The following is a 16,643-nucleotide window of genomic DNA, read 5'->3' on the forward strand; positions in this document are numbered from 1 at the left end:
CATGTAATCAGAGTTATCTATTTTAGTTTGTATTCTTGTCTATATCTTTTTTGGTCATAAACTCTTACATTATCCACAAATCTGATTGGTATATGTTCATGTTTCTAAATAAAGCAATTTTAAAATTGTTTGAAGGATAATGTTGGGAGAACTCAATTGAGTACTTTCTCTACATCACTGTATTAGCCACTTGCCAACTATCCTACTTCAAAGCCTCATCAACTTTTGTCTGAATGGTTGTAATAGCTTTATAATTAGTCTTTACTCCTAAAATCTCTCTCCACTTCCATCTCTCTCTCAAATAGTCACCAGAGTAATTTTCTTAAAGCATAGGTTTGACCCTTACCTAATAAATTCCAGTATTTCTCATCTCCTCCAGTATCACATATAAAGTTCTTTTTTCCTCCTTTTTGCCTTTCCATTTTCTTTTTACTTGACTATTCTCAGTGCTCTCTATGATCCAGCCATAATGACCTACTTATTATATCTTGAATATAACACTAGGTGTAGGAGATATTCAGGGAGGACTAGTACTGCTGGTGCGAGGGTTTGCCAAACCCTTTTCAGGTATGCTTTTCCTCTTTTGTTGTCCATCTGCCACCCAACTCTCACCTGTGGCTCCAAAAAGCTATAGCATGTATAGAGGCCATATTGTGGCAAACCATCTCAGCAGAGGTGCTAAACCAGATTGAGGGGAAATGACAGACCTCAAATCCCCTGGTGAGTTGGGGAGGTGGCTCCACTGTGAAGATTTCCCTGGCAAATTGGGTGAATGAGGACAATTTGTTCTGCTGGTCAACAAAGGTGGCTGAAGCGCAGGTGCTGTGGAACACTTAGAATCTGGTTAGCCATTGAAGAAGCCACTACATTCTGAACCACCACCAGTAGTCCTCATTTTTGTCTTGCCTCTGGATTTCAGTGACTTTGTAAGGACTGTGCAACTTTGCCTCACTTAAATCCAATTTATGCTCAAGCCAAACAGACATCACTAACGATGTCATTTTGACCCTTTTCAAGCAGGAAGGACAACAACCAACTGATATAACACACTCCATTTCTCATCTCCATGCCTTCGTACTAGCTGCCCCTCATCCAGGAATGTTATCTCTCCTCACTTCTGCTTCTCAAAACCTCTCACTTCCTTCAAGATTCATGTCAAATACTACTTTCCTCAGGGGGTTTTCCCTCAGTCCACTGTAGTGGAGTTTTTAGAGACCTAAAAGGGTCATCACTTAGCACTCTGGTTCTTTGAGACTGAGCTCAAATAATAGCAGTAAAGAATCAATTAAGAGCAAATCGTGTAGCTATTTATTCAGCCAACTGAGGAAGATTGCAAGATGGAAAACAATCTACCCTGAACGTAATGTAAGGGTATCCTTATATATAGATTTTTAGGGCAGCATTCATAAGCTGAACAGTATTTAAATTATTAATATGCAAAACAAACAAAAAAGAAAGATGGCTAATCATAAAAACAAAAGTGGTTGTACAAAAAGAATAATCTATTTGTTGGAGCTAAGTGTATTCTTAGCTACAGGATAGAGATAAGAGAGTTGTCCTGTGATTATAGCTGGCTTCACTTAAATCCGAGAAATCTGCCTATCACATCAAATAGGACAGAAAACTTTCCCAGGGCTCTGGAATCACCACCCTTCAGGCTTTTGGTACCAGTAAGAGGCAAGAATGAGATGCTGAAGGACACTAGATACTATAGCTATGTGCATCAGCTAACTTCCAACAAAATAGCTGAAGTTAGTGTGCCCTGAAACAGGGTTATTTCTAAAAAAGGAGGGAGGGGAGGGAGGAGCAGGTATCTTTTTGTTATGCAAACATGTCAGGGAAATTCATAGTGTAATATTAAGGGGTTCTGGTGAGAAATGCTAAGGCAAAGGCAATGAGATGTTAACTGCAAACTCTTCCTTAGAATATTTACTGAAGTTGACCTGTGGGATTCATTTGGGAGGGGAGAGAGTGTCTGTCTACTTCTCTCACACCAGAAGAAGAGTATATAGACTTGAAGGTATGAATTAGTTGGGAAATGGAGTAGATTTCTTAGGAAAATATGTCCCTGAGTTCTAAACTGCCAGCTTTTGAGTGAACTTTCAGACAAATTCTGTATTTGGTTGCTTCCTTACATGAGATATAATTAGAGGAATACAGAAAAAACTTTTTTAGAGAAACTGTTTTTAGAGAAATGTATCACCCATGCTTCAAATTTCAGATACATATTAGACTATGGATATTGCTTATGATTTAAACAAAATCACAATTATGATTTACTCTTGGCTTATATTCTAAGATAAATACTGTACATTCTCATCTTTCATTTTATATTAATTTGAATAGCATGTTTATATGATTTTTCTAGGCAGCAAGACACTGATGTAGACCAGACTGTATTGGATGAAGCACAAGGAGGACCATCCACTATAGAGAAAGACATTTTGGTAAGAGACTTTTTTTCTTTTTTTTTAAACCCTTACCTTCCATTTTAGAATCAATAGTGTGTATTGGTTCTTAGGCAAAAAAGCAGTAAGGGCTAGTAATAGGGGTTAAGTGACTTGCCCAGGATCACAAAACTAGTAAGTGTCTGAGGTCAGATTTGAACCCAGGATCTCCTGTCTCTAGGCCTAGCTCTCAGTTTAGTGAGTCACCCATCTGCCCCAAGGGACTATTTTCTTGATAATTATACTCGAGAAAAGCAAGAACCTTTGAAGATATACATAGGGTCATAAAAGTAAATATAAAATAAATAAGAAAGAAGTCAAAGAGATAAATACAATCTTAGAAAAGTTAGATAAGATAAACTTCTGAAGAAAACTATAGGAAAGAAAGGAGTATGTGGAACTTTCACAAAAATCAACCATATGTTAGGGCATAAAAATCTTACTACCAAATGCAGAAAAGCAGAAATATTAAATGCATCTTTTTCAGACCATAATGCAATAAAAACTACATTTACATAAAGGGCTGTGGAAGCATGGATTGAAAGCTAATTAGAAACTAATCTAATTCTAAGGAATGAGCTGGTTAAGAAGAAATCATAAAAACAATTAGTGATTTAATTAAAAAGAATAGCAACAATGAGGCAATATTCCAAAATCTGTGGGATGCACCCAAAGCTATACTTAAGGGAAAATGTATATCTAAAATGCATATATCAATAAAAGAGAGAAAGAGCAGATCAACGATTTGGGCATGCAACTGAAAAAACTAGGAAAAGAACAAGTTTAAAATCCCCAATTTAAAACCAAAATGGAAATTCTGAAAAATCAAAGAAGAAATTAACAAAATTGAAAGTAGAAAATAATTAAACTAATAAATAAAAATAGTCATCAATTTTATGAAAATTCCCATATGATAGATAGACCATTGGTTAATTTGATATAAAAAGGTAATGAAAACCAAATTGCTAGTATCAAAAATCAAAAGAGTGACTACACTTCCATGAAGATGAAAGTAAAGCAATTATTAAGAACTATTTTGCCCAATTATATGCCAGTAAAACTGAAAATCCAAGTTAAATGGATAAATGTTTGCAAAAAATATAAACTGACCAGATTAACAGAAAAGGAATACTTAAATAACCTTAGAAATTGAAAAAGCCATTAATGAACTTCCTAAGAAAAAATCTCTGGCACCAGATAGATTTGCAAGTGAGTTCTTCCACACATTTAAGGAACAATTAATCCCAGTACTACATAAAGTATTTGAAAAAATAGGTAAAGAAGAAGCCCTACAAAATTCATTTTGTGACACAAGTATGGTAATCATGGAAAGCAACAACACAGGGAAAAAATTATAGACCAAATTCCTTAGTGAATATCAATGCAAAACATTTTAAATACAATCCCAGCAAGATGACTACAGCAATATATCATAAAGACTAGGCGGGATTTATATTAGAAACTTAGGGCTTGTTCAATATTAGGAAAACAATCGGCCTAATTGAACATATCAATGGCAAAAAACAACAAAAATCTTGTGATTGTCTCAATAGAAAATCCTTTGACAAAATACAACACCTATTCCACTTAAAAACACTAGAAAGTATAGAAATCAGTGGGACCTTTCTTAACATGATATGTAGTATCTCTATAAAATCAAGAGCAAGCATTATCTGTATTGTGGATACATTTGAAGCCTTTCTAGTAAGGGTAGGGTGAAGCAAGGATGTCCATTTGTCAATGTTATACTGGAAATGTTAACAATAACAAGCAATAAGGCAAGAAAAAGAAATTGGAGAAATAAAAAAGCAAGGAGGAAATAAAACAATCTCTCTTTGCATTTGATATAATAGTATAGTTACAGAACCCACAGTTTAAACAATTAACAATATCAGCAAAGTTGGAAGATGTAAAATAAACCCACATAAATCATCATCATTTCTATATAGTATCAACAAAACTCAGTAGGAAAAGATAGAAAGAGAAAATCCACTTTAAATAACTGCAGGGGCAGCTAGGTACCACAGTAGGTAGAGTTCCAGGCCTGGAGTTGGAAGGGCTTGGGTTCAAATCTGACATATAACACACTTGAAATTCTGCCTGCCAAGGCAAATTCAGGGATTATATGAACAGTTCTGAAATACTTCTCACTCAAATAAAAACAGAAACAATTGGAGAAATATTCATTGCTTATAGGTAGGATGAACCAATATAATAAAAATGATCATTCTACCTATGTTAATTGACTTGTTCATAAACATACCAATCAAATTATTAAAAGAATCATTTTATAGAGCCAGGTAAAATAATAACAAAATTCATCTGGAAAAATTAAAGGTCAATCACTGAAAAAAAATGTTAAGAAAGGCTGCATAACAGTTCCAGATTTCAAACGACATTACAAAGCAGTAATCATCAAAACAATCTAGTACTAAGAAATAGAATGCATAGTAATCTAGTGTTTGATAAAACCATACTTTAAAAAACTTTATATTTTTAATGTTTTAATTTGTTTGTGTTTTCTTTAACAATGTAGCTAATATGGAAACCTGTTTTGCATGACTTCACATGTATAATCTATATCACATTGCTTTGCTTCTCAAGGAGAAGAGAGAAACAAGAAAGAATTTGAAAGTCAAAAAAAATTTAAATAGTTATTTAAAAAGTTTTTTTACATATAATTGCAAACTATTTAATGACAAAATATATTTTCTCCAAAAAAATATGCCTCTGACCTTGGATACTAAAAATGACAGGATCCAACAAACTTTATTTTTCATACAACTTTCTACATTAAATTCAGCTTCTGCTTTGTTAAATACCAGTCTTGCATCCTGGTTTTTTTTTTTCACCACAGTTATTATTTGAGGCAAGGAGTTTTGATTCCTACCAAAACCTTAAATTTGAAAAAACAGACAAGCATGAAATTATATAGGTTGAAAATTACATAAATTAAAATAATCTGTGAACCATACCTTATTCTCCGAAAATTAAGTTTTGTTCAATAAAGATAAATGTTTAAGCAGTAAAAATTATCCTATGATTATAGATAGAGTTAAATTCATCTACACTCTCTTTGTCTCTTTTATATAGCGGTACTACTATTATATCCACCATGGGATTGATACAGAACATGTAGCTCCAATGGAAGACTCGTGGCTAGAACATGTCTTGAATTTAGTCCCCAAACACCTGAAAGTACTTACTGACAGAATACTCGTACTGTCAGATGAAATGAGAGAAGACTATCTTCTCAGTGTAAAGAAATCCATCGGTAATATTTTTTGATTTTTAAAATTGTTTTTAGTATCATATTAACAGCTAAGAAAATAAAAATAGCTAGCTTTTGTGTAGCATTTTCAAATGATGGTGTAGTGGATAGAATACTGGGTTTGTATCAGAAATATATGGACAAAAATCCTATCCTGACATTTAATATCTTTGTGACCCATCTCTGTGATCCTGGGGAAAGCATTTCATTTCATCTCTGTGTGCTTCAAGCAGCTCCCTAAGATTATATGATCATATGATCATAGATTTAGAGCTGGAAAGAACCCTGGAGGTCAATAATCCAACTGTATCATTTTATAGATAAAGGAGACTGAGCCTCAGAGAGGTTAAGTGATATCTCCAGGGCTAGTTACACAGCTGGATATGAAGTGAGATCTTGACTCCAAGTCTGGAAAACCTATTCATTTCCACTCCAGGAGTTCCCCCAAATAAGAAAATTACAGTTCTTTTATGTATCTCCATAAGTATATGTGTGTATCTGTGAAATATACCTTATTAACTGAACATTAATTTTCTGAAACACACATATATAATCTTCCGAGGGTTTAGAAAGTGCGTAGAATGGGAATGTAGAGAACTGATGAAGTCATGGATCTCTGAAAAATTTAAAGATTAAAGTCTCTAGTATGTGTCTTCATTAAAGAGTAGTTATTTTAACTTACATTTTCATCTTGGCACATTTAGGTGTGGTATTTCTTACATTGCTCTTACATTAAGTGTAAGTCATGGGGAGGTTTTATCAGTACCAAGAGAGCAGAATCAAAAACAAATTTGTGTTGGTGTGGTATTTTTGTTTGTGATAGATATAACTGCAGAAAACTATAAAAAAGTCTTATACTATCAAATCCCTCTCTTTTTTGAAGACCCTTTTATGAACAGAGAACTATGTTAGATACCCTGAACAATAAATATAGAATGTAAGCATAGCCTTCTTGGGTGAGATAAATATAAAAATGAAATATTAAATGACAAGAACACTAATATCAGTGATGTAACAGCAACGAAACATGATTAATTGCCTACCAAATAGTGAGTCCTTTGAATTTAGAGGATGTAAAGCTCTCTGTGATCTGGAATAGTTTGGGATGATCCATGGAGGAGGAACTTGAATTGGACTTTGAAAAATGAGAGGCAGGCTAAGGTAGAGTTAGATATGGAAAAGGATTAGAGCTGGAATATTAGTCTAGGGTAGGGGTTCTTAACCTCTTTTATGTCAGGTGGCAGCTAAGTGTTGTGGTAGATTTGAGTGCTAGATGTAGAGTCATGAAGTCCTAAGTTTAAATCCAAATTTAGATACTAGCTGTGTGATTGTGGGCAAATCACTTAGCTTCTCTTTGCCTCAGTTTACCCAACTATAAAATGAGGATAATAATAATTATCTACCTCGCACGGTTTTTGTGAGTATCAAATGAGATAATATTTGTAAAGTGCTTTGATAACCTTAAAGCAGTAGATAGATACTAGCTATTATTAACGTGAGTCCCTGTTGAAACCTAGAGGACTCTTCTCAGAATAGTGTTTTTAAATGAACAAAATTAAATACAAGAGATGCATAGCATTACAAAAGAAACTAATTAAATTGAAATGCATCAAAATATTTTTAAAACCTATGAACACCAGATTAAGAGCCAGTTAGAGGACCACCTAGGTGACTCAGTAGATAAGAGAGTCAGGCCTAGAGACGAGAGGTCCTGTGTTCAGGCACTTCCTAGCTGGGATCCTGGGATCCTCATCTCCAGCTGCCTATCTCTTATTGCTCTTCTGCCTTGGAACTGATATTTTATTATCATTTCTAAGACAGAAGATAAGGGGTTTTTTTAGAACCATTTAGAGGGAAAGCTGAATCCACTGAAGAGCAATATTGCTATTTTCTGTTATATCATTAAAAAGAAAACTTAATTCAATTAAAAGACCATTAAGTACCACCTACTATGTACATACTGCATCTGTATCGGCACTGTGGTAGTTACTGAGGAATAAAGACAAGCGTGAAATGGTCACCATCCTAGAAGTGAGGAGGAAATGAAAGAACATGTAATAGAGTATTCTGCAAAGACAAAATATAAACAAAAAGGAAACCATTCCAGCCTTGGGAACAGATGACTGATACAAAAGAAAAACATGGCAGCAGACATGCAGAGTTAGATACAGGTGACAGCAATAAGGCCAGTTTGATTGGACTATGAAGGGAAATAACTTAGCCTGGAGAAGGGAATATGGTGTTCAAAAGCAGGGATCTATCTTTTGAGATTAAGAACTGGTGTCTCAATATATAAACTAAATGCAGTCTTTACCAATTAAGCCTATAAAGATTATGTTGTTTCCCAATAGAACATTCTCTAAAATAGCTTAAGCTGGAGCAGCTAAGTGGCTCAGTGGCTAGCTCAGGTCAGGAGGACATGGGTTCAAATCTGGCCTCAGATACTTCCTGGCCTCAGACTTTGGGCAAAGTCACTTAACCCCAATTAAAAACAAAAAACTTCAGCTTTTGCTTTTAAAGACCACTTCATTTTCTTATTTGTAATTAAATGTAGCATGTCTAAATACAATGTTGTTTACCAGAATGTCTTGTATTATTTTTAGTTGACTTTGTTTTAAGAGATCCCAGGGAAAAAGAAGAAGACAAAAAGAAAGAGGAGCTTCTACCCCATCGTTTGGAGTAAGAAAATATATTTCATAAATATGGATTATTTTAGAGCAATCATGTGAATATATGTGTATGTGGATATATATTATACATATACTTATATATCAAAGATATTTCTCCTAATGCATTGTATGCATGTGTCTCTTGCCCACAGAAGGCCATGCAAAGTATAGGAAACGTATTAGGGTAAGCATATAGGCACACATACATTTATAAGAAATGTGTTAGAATCATAGGATCATATTGTCTTAATTCCTTCATTTTACTGATATGAAAGTTGAGACCAAGAAAGTTAAAATGATTCGTTCATGGTTATGTAGGTAATAACTCAGAAATAGAATTGCAACGTAGCCATCTGGAGTGTTTTGCTCTTTCCACTGTATTACTTTGCCTCTGAGATAAGTCAGTTATGAACTTGGACCTACTTCTTAATAAAAATAATGAACCTTTAGTAATGCATTCCTGAAATAGCTTTCATAATTGGAACCAGATTCATTTTCTTAAGTAACTAGCTCAAGGTCTATATTTATATTTAGTTCATTTTCTTTCACCAAAAATATACTTTGAATTGTTTTCCATAATTAAAAAATGCCAAGATGAAGTTTGGGAAGATGTATTTGGGGAACATCTAAAAAGATGATGAGATCCAGATGTGCCATTTGATTGGCATCAATAAGAATAACTAGTAATAGTAAGCCAAAGCTAAATGTCATTTGTAAAATCCATTATTGAGAGAGTAAAGGGATAAAATGAGTTTTTAAGTAAGGTATAAAGAAAGAACAAAAAGAAATAGGGGAAGCCCTTAGAATAGAAGAAATGATGATTTTGGTCAGTGGTCTCCAATTTTTTTACTTGAGAATCAACATTAGTAATTTTTTAAATGGGTGAATATGCTTATAGACATGGGGAAAGGGAAACTTATTCAGTTGATGCTGCTATTGGTGCCTACGTTGGTTAAGTTACAATTGTCCTGAAGAACTGATACAATGGATTTAGAAGTAGAGAAGGTCAGGAGTTTGCAGAGGAGCGTTGAGCTATAATAAGTGATGAGTAGGTGAAGACAAGCCCCTTAATTGTAACCCATCTTCCCACCTTCCTATTACATTATCATATATGTCTTGGGGTCAAGCCATAGTTCCTTTGATGGTTATACCATAGTCCCCCTAACCTTTCTGTTTGGAGACAATTGGTTTATATTATAAGGGCTGAATAAAGAAGGAATGGATTTTCAGATCAGAACATCAAGGTTAGGCTATGTTAACACAGAAAGAATTTATACACACTAATGGGAAAAAAAATTTCAAGGAATTTCTAAAGACAGGCTGGAATGTATCCATGAAAAAAAATTTTAAATAAAGGAAGTAATTTGAATTACACTCTGGAATGAATAGGAAATCTTGGAAAATGTTTATGGAATAGCATAGATGATTGACCTTTTCTATTAGTTTTTTGTAATTATTACGTTGAGTCAAAACATTGAATATTTGTAGAAGAACAGTGATTGACATTTAAAGACTGATCTAATTACATAAACACAATTAAGTTATGTAGTTTTAATTGAAACATATAATTTTAAATAAAATGTGCGAAGAGCTTCTTCTCCAGATGCTATACTAAAAGGATACAGATAGAGATTATTTTAGAGTTTTACTCTAAGACATGAAAGCCTGACCTAGGGTTTAATCAGAGGAATTTTTTTCTCCCTCCCCACCACCCCACCAGTTCTTGATTAGTTCTTGCTAAGAGCACACACCCATACTGTTTTTGGAAATGGGTCCCTTCCAAAGTCTTGACTCTGCAATGAGCCATATATGCTACAAAGAATTGGGAATTTGAAATGATACATCAATTCCCCTACCATGGTAGCTCATTCTGGAGAGAAGAATAAAAAAAAAGAGACAGAGGGTAGAGTGAATCCTTTTAAGGTCTCTTGCATGACCTCTTTAAGGTCCTGTCTCAGTGGCTAGTCTTCCTTGTTGTAGACCCATTCTCCTGCTGCATTCATGGGATTGCTTTTGCTATATCTAGCACATAGAAGCAAAAACATTTCCCCAAACTCCTAGTTTATAGGTTTCAGGTTTATATGACCATGTAAACATTCTTCTCAAGCTTCTCAGGGTATTTCTATAATATCACAGGATCTCAGAAAGTACCTCAGAGGCCATCTAATCCAATCAATACCTGACAGAATTCCCTCCATAATATCTCCAACAAGTAACCAACTAGCCTTCATTTGAAGGTGTTCCTTCAAAGCAATAGTCCATTACTTTCTGAAACATGCCATTCTAGTTTGGAATAGTTCTAATTATTAGGAAACTTTCCATCCATTGAACTAACTTCCATCTATTCCATCTAACTTCCATCTGTTCCTCCTAGTTATTTATTCAAGTGCCAAATAAGCATGATCCCTTTCCTTCAGATACTTGAAGACAGACATCAAGAGAGTCATTATCCTAAGTCTTTTCTCCAGATAAGATCTGACCAGTTCAGAAATTTAGAAGGACCATTAAATGCAATAGTCAAAATAAGTAATGGAGTCAGTTTACTATCCCTGAGAACAATCATCCCACTTGATGCTAATAGTGAGAACTAGAAGACCACTCTTTGGTTTGGTTTATTTTGATCTGGGTGACCACCACTTGTTACCTTATCATACTTCTGACCATGCCTGCACATTCATGTTTTCCTTTGGACACAATGTTTAATGTGTTGCACATTTTACTTGAGAGGTGGAGCTTTTTTCTTGTTTATGCAGTCTTGTTTTCAAAGTGGGCCCTCCTACATGTGAGGAGTGTGGTCTTCTTTAAGTAGTAACTATCCTGCTTTTTCCAATTGATAATCCTCTTCACTGCGCTGCAGAGAATGGCAACCACATATATACTACGATTGCAATCACATACATATACTTGGTTTTTTAAAATAAAATGTGTTGTAATTTATTTTCCATTTTTAGCATAAATGAAAAATATCACATTTGTTTTCTTGGTCATTCCTACTTTTTGATATCCTACCTATTCCTCAAGCCCCAACTCAAATTCCTTAATTAATCCTTTAGTGATATATTCAAACTGAAAGTGACTTTCATTCCTCAGCACTTTGTACTTCCTTTATAAACTTATGTTCTACTTCTATAATATAATTATGTGTGTACTTTTATTATTTATTTTAACAAATGCTAACCTCCTTGAGGGCATAATTATATTTTATTTTTTTTCGTATCTTTTTTAGCTCCTACCCCATGTTGTATACATGGTAGGTGCTTAATATATATTTAAATTGAATTGTATTTAAAAGGTTTTGAAACTATTATTACTGAGAACATTGAATTTTTTAAAAAGTATTTTCTTTTGATAGGATTGATTGTGTTGTTCTTGCCTTTTAGGATGGAAGTTTTGCCAAAACCTTGGAGGAAGTCTTTTTTGGCAGCACGTAATTATATTAAAGAAAATTTAAATGCAATGAACCCTACAATGCTTGCTGTTCTAGATCTATGGCAGACTTCCTTTAAGTAAGTGGCCCTGCTTTTATTAACATTGCTAAATAATGCTCAGATGAAAGCAATACTGATCATCTTTTTGTTAAAGTTAGCCTTTTATAAATTACTTGAAGGCAGAAATTGTATTATTTTTTAGCTTGGTTTTTTATTTCTAGTGCTTAGTACAGTATCTAGCACATAGTAGGAGTCTAATAAATATTTTTTATCACAAAATACACTGATTGCTTTGGAAGGTAAAGTAGTATGCTGGTGCAATAGTATCAGAAGATGTTTATTAGGTATAAATGTACCACTTAATTAGTTTTTGCAAAAGGAATATTTATAGAAAAGATCTAGCAAGAACAGAAGAAAAAAACTCTCTCTTTGAACTGGGGCATATTTTCTATACTACCTTCGTCCCTAAGGAGAGCAGAATAAAATTGAAAATACTTGCTACAAACTATTGATCTCATGAAGTTCATTTCTGAATGTGACAGTCACTGGATGAGTTTCTTCCTTGCTATAGGACATGGAATTAGCTGGATTAAGCAGGTTGCTCCTTACTGGGGTCACCTGTAAACTCTCATATGTATTCATGTCATAGGATCTCTTTTCTTCCTTGAACCTCTTACAAGGTCCTTAAGAAGAGAGAGAGAGAAGCCAGTCCCAACCCAGATTCAATCTTATCCAGAGAGCCATGTGCTCACCTGTTTTCATGGTGGTGAGAGAGTCTAAAGTCACTGTCCTTTAACTGGAGGCCTATGGAAGTTTATCCTGCCACTTGAACATAGCCAGGAAGAAAAGAGAAAGATTGGTTAATGCTTTTGGTGTGCATGCTTTATTCTTTCTTAGCAGCCACACAAAAGACTTCTTTTTGCCAAGTAATTTAAGAGGAAATAGTCATAGATGGCTTTTTGATGTTTTAAAGTATATATAGGGGATTGCAGCAGGTACTTGATAGGCTCCCTTCCCATTTTTTTTAATGGTTCCTCTTTAGGTTCTTGACCTTCTGTTCCTTCACTTGGATTTCATTGCTATTTTTTCCTAGCTCTATAAATTATTCTTTGGGGAGTCTGATGGGTAAAGCATTAAAATAAGTAAAATTTTTATGCAATAGTGTCATTTTTATTATATTGGTTTGACCTACCCATGGACAATTTAGTTTTCTTCAGTTTTTTAATATTTCTGCAAAGAGTACTTTATATTTGGAATCATATAATTCTTTAGTAATTTAGTATAAAATATCCCCAAATATTCTGTGACTTCTGTAGTTATACTAAGTGGAATTTCTCTTTCTAGTGCTTCTTAATTAGATTTTGTTAGTTAATTATAATAATGTGATAGGAGAAATTGTAGCAAAATAGTAGAATAAAACAGGAAATTACCTGCATCTTCCAAACTCTGCCACCCCATAACTTAAAATAATACCTTCAAATGAATTTTAGAGTGTCAGAAATAATTAAAATTTGGTAGCCTAAGAAAATTTGAGAAGACATTAGGAAAAATTTGACCTCCCAGGGTGGTGATTAGGCAGGAGTAAAGTGCAGATATCTCTGGGCTGCCCACGTAATAAACAGGAATCCCTGGGTGGGGGGGGGGGAGCTGTATCAGCAACAGGAGCTACAGAAGTTTTTGCCCAATGACTGATGTGAGGTCAGGTGGCTAATCAGAGGAAAAATGTGGGGCTCTCCACTAGTACTGGATGTGAGGACCTAGCATGCAGACCAGCTGTGGTCCTAGGTTGTGACTGCCATGGAGGAGAAGCAAGCATACTCCGGAGTGTGCAGTTGCAGATGGTGAGGGATCCTGCTGGTTGGGGCCACTTGCAGGAGATCAGAATCCTTGGTTGCACTTCCCTAGCAGAGAGTAAGTTGGCACTGGAGGATATGGTAGGGACCAATGGGAGCTAGAGCATTTGTAGTAGCAGTGGTGCTGAGGGCCCTGCTTAGGTTCAAAGATGGAGAGGAATACCTAAGGTCAATCATAAACCAACGTGTGAGCTGAAGGATCAGTGACCACACCTGAAAATTGCACCGAAGTTTTAAAACTAGAGGAAAAAACAGAAATTGAAAAAAAAAATCCACCAGCCACCACCTGAAAGAAATCCCCAAATGAAAACTCAAAGCAACATAAGAAGAAAAAATGCATATTTATTTAATAAATTAAAGGACTTTCAGATATTCTTGAGGCAAAGACCAAAACTGAACAGAAAATTTGGCTTATAAGAATCAGGAGAAACATAATAAGGTAAACATGAAAGACTAATTATATGGGAATGAATAAGGTTAAACTGTTTACATCTTATATGGGAAAATGTTATTTGTAACTCTAAAAAATGTCATCATCTAGAGCAGCTGGATAGTTCAGTGGATTGAGAGCCAGGCCTAGAGAAGGGAGGTCCAAATCTGGCCTGAGGCACTTCCTAGCTGTGTGACCCTGGGCAAGTCACTTAATCCCCATTGCCTAGCCCTTACCACTCTTCTGCCTTTTGCCTTGGAACTAATACATAGTATTGATTCTAAGACAGAAGGTAAGGGTTTTTAAAAAATAATGTTATTTTTACTAAAGTAGTTTTAAAAAGTATACAAAGATATGAGAAAAATTAATGTTGAATTGTTAGCAATTTATTAGCAATGTTTTATTAGCAATATTTATTTGCAATTTTATTTATTAGCAATATTTTGTTTTATTTATTATTTTTTATTTTATTAGCAATATTTCTATGTGAAACCATTTATTTTCCCACATCCCTAACCTCTGAAGATCAGGCAGCTCCCAAGCTATTGTAATTACCCCTTAGTCTCAAGGCATGTAACTAGAGTAGGGATTATCTTTTGTTTAAGGCAAGGTGGAGACCTGTTTCTTTAGCTATAAATAAGAACACTCTCCCTAAGCATTTGGAACCATAAGCCCTCTGTGTCCTGGCTAAACATAACATCTAGATTTGAAGGTCCACAGTTGGCAAAAGAACCACTGAAAACCTGATTGATGCAATTCATATTTTCTAGCCAAAGACTGCTAGAAGAAGTTGAGCTTCATAAGCTTCCTGATATTCCATTACTTAATATACCAGAGAAGGGTGGGTCTACCATCTTTCCCTAGCTTGGTGAAGCTTCAGGGATCCAACCACCTGAGGATAAACTCTCCCTGTGATGAAATAATAGGAGAGAAGTTAAGATCTCTAAGTGCCTCTTTTTTTAAAAATTCCTACTAATCAAGACTGCCAGGAGAGGTCCAAAAGACAAATTGTCAGGCTAATCAGGAGGAAGTCAGACCTCCATATAAAAGAGGATTAGGGCTCACAGAATGTCTTTCTATGCAGAGGCAGTGTGTGATTGACCAATCCTTTATTAATTTGCTGCATGCCCCTCTTAATAAACAATGTTATTCCTAGGGAAATGGGCCTATTTTATATATTGGTTAAAATTCTAGATGTTACAGGTTGTGAGTTGAGTAAGATGACATGATCCTTTAAAAAAATTGGATAGGGAAAGATAAAATAGAGTAAATTATCCCAGACAAAAGAGGTATTGAATCGAAAAACTGTTAGGGTGGAAGGCATGAGGGGATGGAGGATGAATATTGTGGGAACCATATTCTCATTGGAACTGGGTTAAAGAACAACCTATACATCTAGTAGAGTTTAAACCCTTCCTAACTTACAGAGAAATAGGAGGGCAAAGGGATTGAATAAGACAGGGAATTGGAAGAGTGTATGGATTAGAGAGGCAATGGTCAGAAGTAAATTAGACTTCTGAGAAGTGATAGGGAAGAAGACACAGAGAGAAGGATAAACAGGGGGAAAAAATAGGATGGAGAGAAATACACAACTAGTAATTATATGTGAATGGGATGAACTCAGTCATAAAACAAAAATGTATAGCAGAATGGATCAAAACCAGAACCAATAATATGTTGTTTCCAATAAATGCATTTAAAAATGATAGTCACACACAGAATAAAAATAAAGGGCTGGAATAAAATTTATTATGCTTCAGCTAATATTAATAAGGTAGATATAGCAATCAAAGATAGAGTTTTTTAAAGCAGTGATTCTAAAATTTTAGAAGAAAAAATTATGGAACAACTGTAGATGCTTTAGTTTTCTTAATCTGCAAGTAGTTCTCTGGTTAAAATTGTTAGCTAATGTTCCATTTAAATAGTTAATACTATTAGTAATACTGTAGTAGGTATTCTTAATAGTTTTAGCTATTAAAATGAAATACCTAATAGTTTTAGCTCTCTCAATTTTACAACATCCTTGGCAGAAAAGAATTGGAAAAATAAGGAATATGTAACTATTTAAATATTATTAATCAAGTCATTTACCATATCTAAGCATAAGCTTCCTCCTCCCAATTTTAACTTCTAGACTGCCTAATTTTGAAATAACGTATGTCTGCTTGGCATATTATTTCATTAATTAATTCTGTATAATCTTTTTGTATAGCATTGTAGTGAGCTGAAAAGGTTAGTTTCAGTATCATATTCAGGGTTTCCAAAACTTTGTAATAGAATTCAACAAGTACAGAATTATAGACAGAATTTGGATAATTCTTACATAAGCATTTACTTCTAAAATGTTACCAAGAAACTTTAGAGATCTTTAGAAACAAATCATGTATAATTATTTTGATTAGAAAACAGGCATTAAGATATTTTTTTTCTTTGCTTGAGTAACTTAAATGGGTCATTTTCCCATTCTAATATTAAGGGCCATGAAGAAACTGCCTACTGACAAGAAGGTATTATCCCTAGATCTTCTAATGCTGTCCTTGAGGCT

At 34.4% G+C, this 16,643-nt stretch overlaps 1 protein-coding gene across 1 annotated transcript in view; it reads left to right on the top strand.

The window, feature by feature from the left end:
* The window catches only part of DNAH7 (dynein axonemal heavy chain 7), a 371,101-nt gene that overhangs the window by 98,705 nt on the left and 255,753 nt on the right, over positions 1–16,643 (top strand). The window contains exons 5-8 of the mRNA XM_044669069.1: positions 2,369–2,447; positions 5,541–5,721; positions 8,322–8,397; positions 11,768–11,893. Of these exons, the coding sequence (XP_044525004.1) occupies positions 2,369–2,447; positions 5,541–5,721; positions 8,322–8,397; positions 11,768–11,893 (462 nt within the window). The remainder of the gene's footprint in view (positions 1–2,368; positions 2,448–5,540; positions 5,722–8,321; positions 8,398–11,767; positions 11,894–16,643) is intronic.

The sequence above is a fragment of the Gracilinanus agilis genome, chromosome 3 (assembly GCF_016433145.1).
Source record: "Gracilinanus agilis isolate LMUSP501 chromosome 3, AgileGrace, whole genome shotgun sequence".
Taxonomy (NCBI): domain Eukaryota; kingdom Metazoa; phylum Chordata; class Mammalia; order Didelphimorphia; family Didelphidae; genus Gracilinanus; species Gracilinanus agilis.